The sequence below is a fragment of the Thunnus maccoyii genome, chromosome 22 (assembly GCF_910596095.1).
Source record: "Thunnus maccoyii chromosome 22, fThuMac1.1, whole genome shotgun sequence".
Lineage (NCBI taxonomy): Eukaryota > Metazoa > Chordata > Actinopteri > Scombriformes > Scombridae > Thunnus > Thunnus maccoyii.
The window spans coordinates 16,325,358-16,343,782 of NC_056554.1; the positions used below are offsets into that span (position 1 = coordinate 16,325,358).

Consider the following 18,425-nt stretch of genomic DNA (forward strand, 5'->3'; position numbering starts at 1 on the left):
GAAATTAGCTATAGAGACCAAAACGTTTTTTTGTAACAGGCTGTAAACATGTTTATTTCTGTTGTAAAGTTGGGCATTTTAACATGGGGTTGACTCAGCCTCAAGTGGCCATTTGAGGAACTTTTGGCACTTCTGTGTTGGCTTCATTTTTCAGCCTCAGAGGTTACTGCTTAGTTAAATTGAGTCCAATACTTATGAATGATAGATTTCATGAATACTGTGTCATTAGTTCTATTGTGTAAAATGCAATTACAAATAAACATTCAAAGTGTACAACTTCAAGAAGTATTGCATAACATAAACAAGTATTTTTCCTTTCTTTGAAAATTAGGGTAAATAAAATAAACAATATTCTCACCATCCAAACAGCATCCAACTGCACACTGTTGTCCCACCATGTGATGCATTGAAAAAAGGTTCCTCCGGGGTTACAGTAAAAAGAGAAGTTCATAAAAACCAAAAAATAATAATATGTGATGATATATATATATATATTTGTATAGGTACGGTGGCTGTTCTTTAAATATAAAGGTGGAAGGTGGCAGAAGATGTAGTCGTCATACTTTTGAGTATTTCATGATAGCATAAAATTAATTTACTTTCAATCTATTTAAAATAAGTACACATTTATATAAATGTAATTGAAACATAATATTTCAATGCATTTCAAATGCACTTATGTACATTATTTTTTCACTTGGGATCTATTAAAAAGCCTAACAATTGCATTTTATTTCATTGTCCAGGCCTCTTTAGGCTTTCTACACTCTTGCATGAATCCTCTGAGTGGAGTCCTGACAATGACAATGAGGGATCACTTTCATCCTCCATTTTCAGATTGTGTTAGAGTGACCACAAGAGGACAAAAGCCTGCACTAATACTGTGCTCTCTGAAGCGCCCAATGGGAGGGAGGATGTCAAGTCAAACCACTTTTTTCTTTCTCCTCTATCGACTAATTTCTAACGTCTAAACATCTCTAAAAGCTTTTCAAGAAGGTCATCTGTCAGTTCAGACATCTAACCGCTATCGCAGCCCCAGTCGTAATGAGGGTCAGGTATGTGTCAGGTGTGTGTTTCTTGACTCAGAGCAATCACCTGATGTTAAAGACACTAAGACTAAGAAAAAGGGGGGAATTTTGACAATATCTTGTAATAGCACCCGACACTGTTGGTGTTTGGAACCTCAACAGTGAACTGTGTTGAGCTTCAAAGCAACAGTGAACTGGGAGGAAATGAAGAGTTTCGGGGAAGCTAATGGGTGCTAATGTTAACAGTGGGGTTATCTGTGGCTGGGATACAGTTGGATTTCACAGAGGTGCAGTGGAGCACTCAAGGCAGCAAAATCTTTATCTTTCAGCTTCAAATGTTTAATTTGTTGTTAATATTTTACATTAACACACTATAAGGTTGGGTGGGGTGTGGAGTACGATGAAGGTGTTTCGATGATTCCTGGTACTGTGATACAGAAACCAAACTGGATGAACTTCAGTATTGATGTTTTCTTCTAATTCGTTATGTGACAATAGTCTGTTGTGGTCTCACTTCCTGTTTTGCAAAGAACTCTTTGAAGAGAGATGGTGAACCCTGAATAATGTGTTGGAAATGAAAAACAATTTTCAGACCAAAAAAAAAAGGGGGAGAGCATCTTTCAATGTGTCATATCAAGGCAGAAATCAAAAGCCTGATTGAGGTGAAGGCCTCTGAAATCCTGTGGATTGGATTTTGGGGACATTTTCAGAAGAAATTTGCAGATATGTGACGGTTCATTTTTAGGATGTCTTCCAGAGAGAGTGGTACAATTTGGTACTAATTATAAGAGAAACATTTGGGTTCATACGTAGTTAATATGCTTAACAATTCTTTGAATGGTAGAGGTCCACACTTTGTCTTGTGCGTCATACTATCATACGGAGCATATTAAGTTCTTTTTTACAAACTCTATAATGAGTAGCCTAAATATCAACAATTTCCCACATACTGCCACATTATATAATCCTTTCAAAGAAGAGTCCTAAGAATTAATTGATACATGCTTTTCAGAGATTATTAAGATTTGTTTTATGGATATTAGCAGGACAGCAAGGGACCTACAAGATAAAGTGTTATCCCCATGGTAACGAGAATTTAAATACATTTGAGTGACATGAAAGAGGGCTACGTTGTTTTGTTATAAGAAGCTTTTTAAAACTTTAACAGTCACCTGTTCAAAACCCAATTATGTTCCAAACTCTCTCTACTCTAAATGCACCCATAAATCATTAGAGAAACCACCTACTAGTAAGAATGACAATAAATAGTCTTAAGAGACCTTTTTCAACAAACAACATGAGTTTATATATTTTTCAATGAATAAAGTGGTGCTTTAAAACACATTGCATATATATTTTGTATTATCTTAACAAACATTCAGATCCCCTGACCAATTTAGACATATATTATTACATCTCATGTGTAGTTTAAATACAAATTATGTACTTTAAAATATGATTAATTAATTAAAATGTGCCTCATGCTTCCTCCTTGCCTCATAGTCGGCCATGCTTGCTGAAAAAGGGGATGTGGCTCTACTGCAGTCAACTTTACATAATGTGGGACACTGTTATTGGCTTATAGACATCTAATCAAATAAGTTTGTGCCTTTGGGTAGAGCCGGATGACAGTAATTATAGATCTAGACCTAGAAAGATTATGTCCATTGCAATGGTTTGGGGATCTGAATAGGTTATATTATATATACTGGTATGTAACTGGTCTGTATTGAGAAAGTGCAGTCATATAATCTCAAAAAACTTAATGAACAATATTCTTTGGCTGGAAAAATAACTGAAACACTTCACAGTAATGTGTTTTTCTTGAACGTCAGCCATCATTTTGTCTGAGTAGCTGCCAGATTTTTCAAAATGGTGGACATTTGCATTGGGAATGAAACTTATCTTCAGAGCTGGTCTCTTTGTTGTGTTGCACGATGACACAATCCCTGAGCGGCGATGGGGGAAGCCTGCCATATACATGAGTCAGGTTACTGTAACGTGTCTGTCTGTGCACCACTTCCAGCACAGAGGACAGACTGCTCAGCAAAGGACTGAACCCTGTCCAACAGCTCTGAGCGTCATGCTCGGGCACTCTGCGATCACACTCCTCCTACACAACACAGGACAGAATGCAGCCCCCCCCTACACACACACATATAAATACATACACACATTTGGTCATACCACCTTCAAAATTAACATGTCGTTTTGCACTCAACAATCACAGACTTGATGTAGGTACAGGCTGCATAATCACAGCTAGGGCTTGTAACGCAATCAAGTCATCTGCATCAGAAAAAAAAAACCTGGAAATCAGCAGTCATGTAAAGTCACAAAACTCCACATATACAGTAATGCGCCTCTCAGAATTAACGAGCAAAACAACAGCAAGGAAGTGGGAACATCACATCTACTCCTACACAGGCAGGATGGCACTTCAGTTTTAAAGTTATGTAACAGCCCAATGGTGTGAGATTACATTCACTTTGCCCTCAAAGGGGAGACGAGAGATCAGGATAACTCTGAAAATGAAAGTCTGAGTGGCTAATTGAACACAATTCCGGCTGGTAGAGGTGAAGCTCGGCTAAAACGCAGACGAATAAATGGCATCAGATCACCTCTAAAGCTGCAACAAAGCAGAGTTATTCCACAGTGTGCTGCATTTGATTTTTTTGTATCGCCAGCTGCAGGGAAACTGAACTTCTGCTTGTGCATGCAAAGAATCAAACTTTTACACTGCTGTTTTTCTCTGGATGGAAGGAAAACCTGCACTCGAGATGTTCACAGTTACACCAAAAGTCATGACACTAGGCTACCAGAAACTTGGATCTTAACACCTACACCTTTTTCATCATGAGTGCCAACCCTTAACACTTTTCAAACCTCTCAAATTTCTCCTCTGAAGGCTGAAAACTTCTTTTTTTAATCAAATCAAACCTCTGATTTGGCTCTGGACAGGCTGCATTGTGGGATACTACCTCATCATTGACGCAGACCTATAAATGTCCTGGTCACAAATTGATTAATTGGCACAGTCTGAATGTCAATAGGGACACACATGCATGAATCACCGAGCAGCATTGTTTACCACGACGTCCCCTGCTGACCGGAAACTACGTTAAACAACAAACGCCGACGCGCTTTTAACCGGAGACCAGAAAGAAACCTTCAAAAAGGGAGGAGAAAATATTAATACAGATACTGTAGCCAACAGCCAAGGCTGCGTGTGCCAACTCTCCAGGAACTCCCGGTGCACCTTTTACTTTCATGCAGTCTATTTCTTTCAAGCAGTGCCAAAGCATGTTTTTTTTTTTTTTGGTTCCGCGCGAAAATAACTTACCTTCTGACTGAAAGGTACAGGTGCTGCGCGGCGCTGGCGCGTGCTCTGCTGTCTGTTTAATTAGACGTCCGGGAGAGTTGAATGGTTGTGTGTGAAGACAGTGTTGGAGCGTCTGGGTCCGAGCACCATGCTGTGTGGGAATACGGGTTCGTCAGGAAAAAAAAAATGCGCACAACACTGGTGACAAAAGGCGGAGGAGCGTATTTTTTAATTCTGTCTGAGCATCTGAAGTGATACACAGTCACAGCAGAGACACTGCAGAGACCCCCCCTTCCCACCCTCCATGGACTACCGCCTCCCTGACTCTGACACACACACTCTCACTCACTCACACACTCACCACACTAAACCTTCATCAGTACACCAGTGAAACGTCTTAAACCACTTTTTTCCAGTTATAAAAACAAAGGAAAACTGCAATAATCTTACAATATTGTAGAAGAATATATGCAGATGTCTTAATAAAACTTTAAGCCTTCATATGAATTTTATAGTGATGCCATAAAACATAAAAACTCCTTAAAAGGGTGAGAGAAACTCCACATAGACAAAAAGTATGATAAGGATGATGATTTTTGACATTATTAAATGGATACTACCATAAAAGACACCACTTTAAAGCCACCATAAACTATAAACTTTGATATTAATTCCTTTAATAACTTTATATTATACCATATGAGATTCCAAATAACTAATGCGTAGCCACTAAAACCACCTACTCATAACACTTTTTTGCCCAAATGTCCTCCATTACATGAAATACTTTTACATGCAGCGCTTTTTTCACATGAGAGAAAACAGATGAGGATCTAGAAGATGCTGATTATTTAAATTACAGCAACATTTACATAGATAGCTAGATAGATAGATGTACTTTATTGGTCCCAATATTGATCTATTTTGGTAAATTCTTGTGTTACAGCAGCAGGTTATCCAGCAATTGCACTGGGCAGTAAATGCACAGTAATAATATAAACACAATATAAAGAAAATATAGTAGAATACACCATAAATATGCATATATACATTAGATAAGTGTGCAAAAATGGTGAAGTTTTAAAAATGCAATGAGGTAGAGGAGGAGGATAAAGATGTGCAGCTTCACATGAGCAAAGTTAATGAACAGAATGGAGTTTGGTTGAGACAAGTTGAGACATTAATCAGAAATATCTGATATCCATCTCAACTCTGACTATGGGAAAGCTGTTAGACGCGTCATATCGCTGGAACTGGACTTTGACACATGGTGTGCTTTTTTTTTTCTGTCTTTCTTTCTGGGAGCTATTTCTAGACTGCTGCATCAATCATCTTTTTTTTTTCTTTTTTTTAACAGGTGAGGGGTTGTGGTTCCCCATCTACTCACTGGAGGGCGCCACAGGCCGTGTTTAACTTTATCTACATGGACAAAAAGCAACATGGTACCACTGATTTGGTGGAAGAGTTATGGCTCAACATGAAGGACAAAAGGTCTGTAAGAGAGCGTTTAGGAGCTGCTGCTTTTCTGATCCATGATGCTGATTTGAACAAACTTTATTAGTGTGAAATATCACAGACAGAAATGACACTGAAACTAGTGTCAAACAAGCAACTTTTTTTGCAAATAAGCAACTAAACAAGGCATGTACCACAAAATATAACATATAAACATGTTTAAATATCCATCATACACAACACATGTACAATAACACCAACCTCTGGCTTCTCTTAATCAGCTTCCAGTGCAGTATAGAATAGATTTTTTTGACACACTAAATGACCCCTTTTGTTCATCTTATACATTTTAAACCCTTATAATCTCATCAAGGGCTCTCGGTTCGCCTGACCTGACCCGCGCAGAGCCCTGATCTAAGCTCCATTGGACACCTTTGGGATGAACTGTGATCTGGGTCTTATCACCCAACATCAATGCACGATCTCACTGATGCCCCTGTGGCTGAATGTGAGCAAATCTCTGCAGCCAAGAGTCCCAAATCTCCTGGGAAAAGCTTTCTAGAGGAGTGGAGGCTTTTAAACAGCAGATTAATGCTCGTAGTTGTGGAATGAAGAGTTCAGCCATCACATATATGTGTGTAAAGTTCAGGCGTCCACATACTTTTGGTCATATTGTGAATCAGGAGAAGGTCAAACTGTAAACTTGTGTCTTGGTGTTCTTTCCTAATCTTATTTCATCCTGATTAGATTAAATTTGAAACAGGATAATGTCCCTTCTCACACATATTCCTCATTATTAGTTTTTCCTAATTGCTTGGTGCTCTGCCAGCTCCAGATGTTGTTTGGTGTCTGTCAATGGATCATTATGATCTGGGCCTCTGTCATGCATCTTATGGCCACATTCATTCCTCCACGCACTCTTTAATCTAATTAAATTTGTTATTTTGTCCCAATAAGACTCGTTTTCTTATCATTTTCATTCCTCTCTGGGCTCAATCTTTGCAGATAATTAGTATACTGTAACTGTGAAATCCTGACATTTTGAATATGATGACAATGACACAAAATGATTTCTGGCATGAGTGACCGAAGGAGATTAGTTGTCAGTTTTTCATCTGTAGTTTTAGTAGAGGTGGTGTTTGGAGGAAATTTCACTTTGCCCCTTTTTTTCTGAGCTATATGATGTGTGATTTATTAATAATAAAATGAATAAGGTGTGGGTGTGAATCGAGAAATGAGAAAAATGAGGAAGAGAGGGTGTTACCCGAAAAATGGGTAAAATCAATAACGTGTCTGAGTTTCCTCAAAACTTGATAGAATGAATAAGAGGTGGATGTTACTCAAAAAATGTGTAAAATGAATAAGGTTTCTGATTTTCCCGAACAAACAATTGATATAATGAATGAGGGGTGGGTGTTGATCAAGAAACAGATAAAATGGGGAAGAAAGTGTGTTAGTCGAAAAATGGGTAAAATAAGTAAGGGGGGGGGGGGGGGGGGGGGGGGTTATTCATGTTACCCATTGTTCGAGTAACACTCCCTCTTCCTCATTTTAACCATTACTCGATTAAAACTCACCACGTACTCATTTTGTCAAGTTTTCAGGAAAATCGGACGCCCTTTTCATTTTACTCATTTTTTGAGTAACACCCCCCCCCCCCACCAATTTTTCGATCAACTCCCACCCCATGTTCATGTCATCAGGTTTTCGGGAAGATGGGACGCCATTTTCAATTTAGCTATTTTTTGAGTAACATTCCCCCTTAATTAACACCCAAACTTATTCATTTTATCCATGTTTCGATTAACACTCACCACACCACTCGACGCCTTTTTCATTTCACCCATTTTTCGACTAACACCCAATGTAACTAATTTTTTTCCCCATTTTTCGAGTAACGCTCAAACTTACTGATTTTACCCATGTCTCGATTAACACTTACCACATATTCATTTTATCAAGTTTTCGCAAAAATTGGACGCCTTTTTAACACCTAATCTTACTTATTTTACCCATTCTTCGATTAACGCCGACCCCATGTTATCAAGTTTTCGGGAAAATCGGACGACCTTACTCACTTTTCCCATTTTTCCAGTAACACCCCCCCCCCCTTACTCACTTTTCCCATTTTTCCAGTAACAACCCTCCCCCCTTACTCACTTTACTCATTTTTCGATTGACACTCCCCCCTTACTCATTTGAGCCATTTTTCGACTAACACCCAAACTTACTGATTTTACCCATTTCTTTCAAACTGGACTATAAATACACAGGGAGTGATTGCAAATGACACACAGGTGAGGGAAACGAGACACAGGTGAAACACATGAAATTATCAAACACAGGAAGTAAAGTGACCAGACATAAGGAGGAAATATTTCAAAATAAAACAGAAACTAAAGTAAACACAAAAAAACACAGAAGGAACACACAAGGGAACAGAGAAAGCCAAAACCAGGAAACACATGCAACACAAATGAAAGAGTCTCTCGAAAAGTCCAACTAAAAACAGAAAAAGTCTGAGGGCATCAGAAGGATAACAAAAACTAAGGAAGTCAAAATAACAAAAACACAAAAGTTCATCCGGGGTGTGACAGTGAGGGGGGGAGGTGTTATTCTAAAAATGGGTAAAATGAATCGCGTGTCTAAGCAGTGGGTGTTATACGAGAAATGAGCAAAATGAGGAAGAGAGGATGTTACTCAAAAAATGTGTGAAATGAGTAAGAGAGGGGATTTTACCAGAAAAATGGGTGAAATGAATGAGACGCCAGAATTCCCCGAGAAGTTGGGTAAAATGAGGAAGAGACTGTGTGATGACTGTGTGAAATATTCAAATCCAAGCCTCCACATACCATGTGAATCATTTTATACACATTTCCCCCAAATTCATCCTAAAATATTTTGGTATCTCTTGGACCTCTGCTCAATAAAGTTATGTAGCTTTGAATAATATTTGGCTGCACATCAGTTTGTAATAGCTCTCAACTCTTGGGTGAATGATATTTATATGTGAGATCAAATTTCTGCTCTGTGTTTGTTCACAGAAAATTAAAATATGCATTTTATGAATGCATCATTATGTTTAAAAGCTGCTCTTTAAACTCAATTGCATAGAGCTGTAGCCAGGATTTTAGAAACACTGAAGTCAGTACTGGAAACCCCCTGAACAAAGTCTTAAAAATGTTTTAATTACTTGGATTTTTCATATTTTATTAATTCAGTTCACTGTTCAGTCATATTTTCTGCAAGTTTTATTTTAAAATACAGTCTCATTGTCTCTTTTCTCCCTGCACAAGTACCAGATTACAGATTCTTTCCAGGAAACTTCCCAGGAAATTACAGACCCATAAAATAATAAAGACTGCGAGATGCAGTTGTAAGCTCTGAAAAAGCTAGTAAGTGGATGTTGTGTTGAGATTATTTTGTCATTTGTAAAGCATTACCATTTTAGTACCCCCCCAAAAATCTCACAATGACAGGATTCTGTTGGAGAAATACTGAATTCTTTCTTTCTTTTTATTCTTTTTAGCCTAAAAGTTGTCAAATTGAAAGGAATCGTTTGACACTTTGCTTACACTCCACTGGCTGCCTAGAAAACCTCACAATGACAACAAAACTCCAAGAAGTCACTGCGCCTGAACAGGAAACAGTCTAACAAAGTCTAATATTTAAATTAAACTTGTCATTTTTTCTCTTTTTTTCACAGATTAAACAAACAAGATATAACATGTGAATTAGTGTTTCCCCTTGTTTCCAGTCTTCATGCTAAGCTAAGCATCTCCTGGCTCCAGCTCCATATTTACTACTACTACTACTTCTACTGTTACTACTGGAATAAGCATAAAAATATGTATTCTGTCTGTATTTTAGAGCTAAAATACAAAATTGCAGGCTGATAATTACAGCCACTGAGAAAAGGTTTGATATCTCAAACGGCAACACTGATGTACTCTGACCGTTCCCATTGGCTCTTTTACTCATGCACTTGCAAAAAACTACTTTCTAAAACTCAAATAGATACATAGCAACATTTGGTGCGCCTGCTTGCTTCATATGAATAACTCGTCTCTCAAAATTACACAAGACACTGTATTATTCCAAGGTCAGGTTGTGTGATATGTGTTGTTGTGTGTGTTTTTTTTTTTTTTAACATCCCATTTTCTCAAGCTGCGGTCTGCTGAACGCCTTCAGGGGAGGAAACTGCTTCAGATGCTCTGTGGCTCTCACACAGTGTTTTTTTTTCATAGCTGGGTGTTTGCCATGTTAGGATAGCTTCCTCTCTGCAGCATCTTTCACATGCCAGATCTCTGTGGGCCAGTTCCTCCATCCACTGAGTGGAAAAACCACTAGTGTGGCAATCTGCAGCCACTTGGAAACCAACATCGCCAAGCTAATATTAATTAATTGGGATACACACACATGCACATTAGTTAAATCTTTCCATTTTGCCCTCTTTCTCTCTCTCTCTCTCTCTCTCTCCGTCTCTTTGCACAGACACACTCATGCCGCCCACAGCCCTTCAGAGTGTGAACTAAAATGGAAGTGATGTGTTGTGGTCTCAACGCTGTGCAAAGCATCTCTGACTCACCACGAGAGAGATGAGCAGGGACACGGACACTGCTCATGTGAGTTACTGTCAGTGTGTATGTGTGTGTGTGTGTGTGTGTCATCATGTTACACTCATGTCAGATACTGTGTTTGGGCTCATATCATATGCTGTCGGGCGGTCATGGCGACAGGCGGGTGCGTTGCTGCTCAAACCCTCTCTGTGTCAACTCGAGAGCTCTTCAGGGAGGGTAAGATGACGGATGAAAGACAGGTAGCTGCATAGCAATAAGTGGCAGCATGTAGAGCTCAGAAAAGCGGTGTGTGTTTTGTGCTTCTGTCCTCTGGAGATACTGAGTATGTGTGTGTGTTCATCCATTTTTTAACTTCCACTGCTATTACAGCAGATGTTGAAGCAGAGGTGGAAAGTAAGTAGATTAACTCAAAGTCCATATTATGCTACTTTGTACTATATATCTAATCCGCCACATTTCACCATTTATTGGACAGCGCAGCTACTTGTTCAGATATCAAATACAAAGCATCAACTAATATAATCTGATGCATTTTTAGACCCCAAGAAGAAGAAACACTCAAGTATTTTTTGTCTCAAATTTCATAATCAAGGTCAGATTTTTCTGATTTCTCATCCATGTCGGCTTAAAAGTTGAGATTGAAAGTAAATTTATCACCCTGGAAACTCTGACAAACATTGACAACTTTCACAGCGACTTGGCAAACTCCATCTGGTGAGGAAGATCATGTGATACGATCAAAAGCTTCAAAACAGATACTAAAAATTGACCTTTTGGTTAGGTTGTTTTGTCAACTTAAACATGTGTGCATTCAAATTCACACGTTTCTGATTGTGTTTGCAATCATTTCCATGCAAATACGTTGCAGTCTGATTGCACCATTGTTTCAGTTTATTAAAACATTTTGGAGGAGATCCCAAAGTTTCTAAAAACAAAACACTGAATATGTGATGAGGCTGAATTTTGGGGAAATGTGTATAAAACATTCAGAATATGCCTGTTTGAGGGAATAATGAAGCCATAAAAATGTGGAGTCTTTGGTTTAAAATCAGCTTCAATGAAGAGCTGGAACAAGCTGATACAGAATATATATATAATGCTGTCAGACACTGGGGTTTAAAGGTGAAGCTTTTCAACCTGAAAGCTACTTAAGGAGGAATGAAAGAGTAAAACTGGATCTTAAGGAGTTGAATCAACACTCAGCTGCAAAAGAGACCATGAAAAAAAAAAGAAAATTTGACAAAGGGCCATGTTTTGACAAGTCTTTGAACAGTTTGAAAAAGGAAAAAAAAAAAGAGTGTGAGACTGTATTCACACACAGACACGTGCCAAGACTATCACATGCACATTTCCCATGATGCCTAGGGGTAGGGGGGGGCAATAGGCAGAAGAGCTGACTTGGTCGCCCGTGTCCCCTGCACTCTGTTTTTCCTCTGTCTGTTTGCCTCCCTTCATCAGAGATCAGTCGTCCGCTGCACGGCTCAGCGGCGCAGTCGAGTCGACACCTCGTTCACATCCCCCGGACTCGCAAACTGACAGCTGAGTCGCGGAGTCGGGACTCTGCGGCTGCTGGATGACCGTGGAGGCCAACAACAACCCGCACGCTGGAATACATACATTGTGATCAGTTATAATCCTCAGTTCAGCCAAAAGCTGCATGTAACTGCTACCCAGAGTTAGATCTTAGGGTGTTCACCAAGCAGACACAAGAAATGTGACCTGCTCAATGTAAATGTAATGTAACGTCTTCACTAAGACATAAAAAACACAGAAAAACAACTATAAAATACTAAAAGGAACATAAAACCGCATGAATTGAAAGTAAAACCTTGGAAATAGCTGTTCATTCATTTGTAGCAGTTTGGTGAACAATCGTATGGTCTTGAAAGCCCTGAGAAATGCTAGTAAGGGGACCTTGAGTTAGGATTGTTTTGTCCAACATCAGTTTTCAAGGTCAAGAATGAACTTTCAAGCTTGTTTTTTTTAAGCCGACGCGGACAAGAAATGGATGAAATCTTAACAGCTACTGAGCTCTTTTGTCAACAGATCCATCTCCATGACAACTGAGAAAAGTCCAACAACTGATGAAGACTATGTGATACAGCTGAAAACTCTGGACTGGCATTTGTACCATTCGACAAGGTCAGTACTACAATTTCATGCTTAACTTTTGACAGCTGAAAGCTCCAGAAAAAGCCAATTAGTGGACTTGATTTGTTGGGAATTATTTTGTCAAACAACGTTAAAAGAGAATTAAAAGTCAAAACATAAAACAAAATACTGTAGAGCAGATATCTGCAGCTCTGAATTTAAAAAGCTGAAGCCAAAGTCACCCCGTGGTGCCTCCCAGAAATCAAAGCCTCAAACTGAGTGTGTAAAGGATGCAAACTGTGTCAGGATATTAATAACTTTCATTTTTGTCGTCATATATAAGTCATCTTCATCTTCTTAGCCGACCGTATCCGCAGTTCTAACAAGCTTACATCTAAACCTGATGTTCAAGTGACCAAACATGAGGTCAGATGAAGTATTTCATGTATAGTTATCGCTCCGAACTATTTCAAAGCATAACATGAGTTTTTAGATCGATTCCCTTCGGACTGTTTTCGGTTTCAGTTCATGCAGGAAATCAATGAAGTGAAAATCAGCTTGCAGAGACATGAAATGTGATATAGGGTCTGTTTTTGAAATTATCTGAACCCAATGGACAACTGGAAAGAAGAAAATCAATCTGAAACTGATGGTGTGCTTTGGAAACAAATCAGGAATAAAGGATACGTGATTTCTTCTCAGTCCGCCAGTAGATAAAGTTGTAAAATCTGACCAATTATCCTCATCCTTTTCTTTTACTGATTGCATTCAAATGACCAATTAAGTCTTCAGTTAAAGCCCCAATATATCCTTTAGTGCCCCATGTCATTGAGTAGGAGTATCAACATGAATTAAAAAGCCACCAAACCAAAAGTGAAGCTATTAATTAATGTTTTTAGGCCGAAGTTTGATTCTTGCAGCTGGTCTAAAAGCTGTTTTGGATGCTTTTCCACTATTTAAAGAGCAAAATTGATTGAGAAACTATAAATTCTTGCATGTTTTTGGTAAACTAATCAAATAAAATAAATGTTTGGCTTAATTTAAATGCTGATAAGTGGCAACATGCTGAAGTAATGAGCAGCAGGACAGGACTAACCTGACTGACAAACAGGAGCGTTTATTCTGTGTATGTGTTAAAGAAAGACAGAAGGAGAACAAGTAGACACGGAGAAGTAGTCTCAGGTCAGAGCCCATCCAACGGAACAGACACTTCATAAAAATGTTTTGACACCAACATCTGTTCGAGACGCCGGCACGTCAGCCCAAACGTCTCCTGATCTCCCGCGGCTGTCGTCTCGCTCGCTGCACCATCATCACAGAGTTTCACCGCGTCTGAAAACACCGAGGCTGAGGTGAAATCACACAACTTCCTGTACCTGAAGATCTGTGAAGGTGTCAGAGCTCCTGTTTCTCACCCTGCAGATCAGTCTAGCAGGATTGTGCGTGCATGGATATGTATATACTGTACACAAGCAGATGAAACTCTACCTTAATAACCCATTAAAGACCCTTTTGAGACCCTTTGTTCTTTATTTTGTGCATTTATTCTGGTGTTGATGAGGATTTTCAATGTGAAATATGGCTTCATTTGCATATAATTTGAGTATAAAGTCACAAAATTGTACAGAAAGGAACAAATCAGTGACACACAAAAAGACCAAACCACTTATAAATGTATAATTAGCTTATTGAATGGAAGTGTTGGATGTCTGATATGAGGAGAGGTGAGACAAGCAGGCAGACTTTTTTTGCACATGTACACATCAATGCACATAAAGCACATTTATGTACACTGGCCAAAGGGTGTTGTATTGTATAGATCCTTCTAATGTGATTAGTTTTTTCTACTTACTGTATACTCTCCTGTGCTTGCTTTGTATCTTTTATATAATTTTAATTTAATTCCATTTTATTGGTGTAGCTCTCCTTATTTTTTTTGCTATGTATTTACCCTTTTTGTCCTGCTGTAACACCAAATTTAATCCCTGGAAATCAAAAAAAGCGTTATATTATCTTATAATGAATTAAAGTTCTTGAAGCATGGTTACAGAGGGAGTATACCTTAAAAATCTCTGAACAATTTTGGAAGCCAAAAGTACATCAGAAACAAGTCTACTACTGAACAAAACTAGTCGAAAGCTCCAGAGCAGCTACTAAATGGACCTTGAGGTAAAAGGGTTTTGTCAACTACTGTTTCCAAGGTTGAGAATGAACTTCTCTTGAATGAACTCCTTAAAATGTTGAAAAACAAACTCTTTTCTGCTGACAAAGATCTTGTGATATTATGTCATCATGTGTTATGTGACAATAAAAAATCATTCTCACTTCCCCTTTAACATCTGTGCATATAAAATCTACATACATTATTGGTATATTATCTCATTTTAAAACCACCTAGTTTCATTTTAAATCATCAAAGTGAATCAGATTTATGCTGTCGTGTCATTATATAACCGATATTATTCATTACAAAATCTAATTTATGCTTATAAGTCAGAAAATGTATCTCAATTGTTGTCTATAGGTTACATTTCAATCATCAGCACAGACAGGAAAAACATGCACTGATATGAAAGCTGTCCTCTCGCACGCCAACACCCCACACACAGTGAAAAAAGCCCCGTCTCCCCCTTTGTTCTGTACATATATACACTTACAGTAAACACAAACACACACCACCTCCAATCTTTTCCTCTTTGTGTGTCACCAGAATCTCTTACAGTTGTTGCATAATCACGTTCCTGCCAACAGCATCAGGTCATCTCAAAGAAAACCCTCCAGACAGAGGGACAGATAGAGAAAATGAGCGAGAGTGTGAAAGTGTTGAGGGGATGATGGAGATATCAGATGGATGTGTGTGTGTGTGTGTGTGTGTGTGTGTGTGTGTGTGTGTGTGTGTGTGTGTGTGGGGGCGAGAGAGAAGGAGGGAGAATATAGTTAAGTATCTTCTTCACAGAGGAGAGGGTGAAGCGAGGGATGTGCAAAGTGAGGCACGACAAGCGTGACGATCGCACCTCTGGCTGACTAACGTCTCCTCCGCCCTCCGCAAATCAATCTGTTAAATGATGAGAGGACTTGAGTTACTTTCCTTTTATTCTCCTCTCAGAAATTCTCTTTGTGTCTGTAGCAACTGTCAGACGAATACAACACTGCAATTAAAGACAGACATTTAAAGGGACAGTTCACCCCCAAATCAAAACTGCATATTTTTCCTCTTACTGTAACTGTAGTGCTATTTATCCATCTGGATAGTTTTGGTGTGAGTTGCTGAGTTTTGGAGGTATCAGCTGTTAGAGATGTCTACCTTCTCTTGAATACAATGGAGCTGGATCAGCTTGCGGTGTTCAAAATGCCAAAAAAATACTTTTGAAAAACTCAACAGCAATGTCTCTTTTCAGAAATCATGACCCGGTTACTCAAGATGTGGTGGTTTTAGTTTGAAAGAAGAAGAATTTCCAAAACTCGGCAACTAGATGGATAAATAACACTACAAGCAAGAGGGAAAATATGTATTTTTGATTTTTTTGATTTCTGTCCCTTTAACTACAGTATTTTTGTCCCTTTAACTACAAAGTGCTCCACAACAACATCACCAACAATCAAGAGAACAACAAAACACAAGTGACACACACCTCTTATCATCAGGATTTGTTTAACAGAGCTGTACTCAAAGATATAAAGGTGGTACCCTGTACTTCTGTCCTGATGGAATGAACTTCACCATAGCTCTCTATGGAGGATCGCCCGCTCTTTCCCCGCCACTCAGGACTCACAAAGCGGTGTCATACTGTGTTGTTGTTGACCCGCAATCTTGCTAGACATATTAACAATCTAATTAAGTTTGTTCTTATTAACTTCAGACAGTGAGAAATGCCGAGCAACAAAGCAGGAAGTTAGAATAGTCTCCACAAATCTGTGTCCAAACTGTCGAAGCTTCCGCATGAAGTATAATCATTGTAATCCTCTCCTGTAAATGACTCCTGCATTTAAATTACTCTCCCTGGACATTTATAGTCATTTACAACTTCAATACAGTCGCCACTAATAGCTGTTGATGTGTCCTTCTGCTCACTCTGAAATCAAAGATCATTTCCTTAGTTTTCTTGGTATTTAGCTGAAGAAAACTAGAGTGACAACGATTAACAAACTCATCCACACATCCACGATGCAATGTTAGTGACTGACAGATGAATGGATGCATACAAATGTAACAAAAACTGTACAGAAATGCATAAAAAATGTAAAAATATCTGTCTCCAAGGCTTCTTAAATTCTTTAAAACAACTAGAGCTAATTTCTGCACTCAAAAAGACATCTGATTTAAAAAAAGCAAAATGAAAACCAAGTAAGTCTGGAAGATATTTTATTCACAAATCAAAACATTTTCCCCCCTAAAATAAGTTTCTATGCACAGTAGCCTTTCTTCTTCTTTTTGGCCACTTGGAGGCAACAAACTGTAGCCACAATGTTGACATATAATCACCTTTTAAGCTGATATGGTGACGAGTGTTAGCAAACAGTTGCTAATTATCCAAACTGCATCCTGCACCTCGCTCCAATTGACTCCCATTCAAAAAAGTCAACCTCTCTCTAGAAATACTAAGTCAATCATGTTTTTCAGCAAGTCATTATGGTCTCGACGCTAAATTCAGACCCTCTTATAAATATGCTGGTGGTCATTGTAGAAATGATTGCTCCGTTAGCAGAATTTGAAGTCGTTTCTAGCCACCTGTTGAATGTAAAGTCCAATATTCACTCTCCTTTTAGATAAATCCTGAGATAAATATCAGGCTCTTTAGCTGCAAGATGCTCCGCTATGTTCACCAGCTGGTCGCTAATTTTATCTGCTTGCAGTTCGGTGCTGGGCAGGTCATGCAGAACACAGCTGCCTGTTGAAAATGACCCTGATGAGTGGTGAGGTTGATCCAAAACATTAAAGTTGTGAGTGTAAAAACAAAACAATTAGCTGAAAAATGCTAAAAAAAAACAAACTCCACAGACCTGATGGAAAACTGCACAGTTGGATGATAAATCTTTTGTCATTTGATCCATTGGTCCATGTCAAAATATTTATTAGAGCAGCTTTAATATACACTGATAACAAGCAAAAAAATATAGAATTATTTACATGTCTTGAGATTTTGGTATCTCTTCTCTATAATTGAAGCACAAATACACAAGTCGGAGAGATCATTTCCCATCATAAACACCTCCACTTCTTGATAATCAGTGGGAATAAAACCAGCATTGTGATAGATGCATCGAGGAAGATAAAGCAGGAAAGAAAGTGGACAAAATAGTTTCTTTATCTACAACATGCTGCTGAGGAAAAGTAATTTCATACCTGTTTGCAGTGCAGATTGAAAGGCTGCCAATACAAGAGAAGGACAACTACATAAAAGCAGGTTTAAATAGCTCTAGAGTCCTTTGTGGAGGGATTTTTTTTTTTTCACAAATGTTTCACCAGCAAACAGCTGGTCAGAGTATTTAGATGATCAAAAATTTGCTCAGGTTGTGTTTGGATTCATGTGTACTTTAGTTTGTGGATAATTGTAGTGTTTGCTAAAGAGATTCTCCCTTTTCACTCACTTGTGCAGGAATATTTTATGGTAATTATTCTGAGGTATTTATCAGTGAGAAGCAGAGAGAGCAACAGCCTGCAGCAGATAACAAGACACCAGATCTTGTTGTCTTAGCTCCCACAGAGCTCACCTGCATGTGTGTGTGTGTGTGTGTGTGTGTAGGTGTGTGCATGTGTGTAGGTCGGTGTGTGAAAGAGTGCTCCGGTTGTCCCCCGTACACAGTATGAAGCTTTGTCTCCGAGCTCCCCCCCCCCCCACCAGCACCACCAGAGAAGAATAGGGTCAGGTTGAGATTCAAGTTCACCGCCATCAAGGACACATCCGCATCTGTGATCACCACACACACACATGCACACACACACACACA

General features: G+C 38.8%; 1 protein-coding gene across 4 annotated transcripts in view; it reads right to left on the minus strand.

The window, feature by feature from the left end:
* rin1b (Ras and Rab interactor 1b) overlaps window positions 1–4,734 on the minus strand; it is a 32,007-nt gene extending 27,273 nt beyond the window's left edge. For 2 of the 4 annotated variants that reach the window (XM_042400376.1, XM_042400374.1), the window contains exon 1: window positions 4,372–4,734. Coding sequence is in view for 1 of the 4 variants with exons in the window: in XM_042400373.1 (XP_042256307.1) it covers window positions 359–451 (93 nt within the window). In the remaining 3 variants the exon portion in view is untranslated. Of the gene's footprint in view, window positions 1–358; window positions 1,632–4,371 lie in introns of those variants that run through there. The other 2 variants (XM_042400373.1, XM_042400375.1) reach the window with 2 other exon arrangements.
* Between the last annotated feature and the right edge of the window lie 13,691 nt (window positions 4,735–18,425).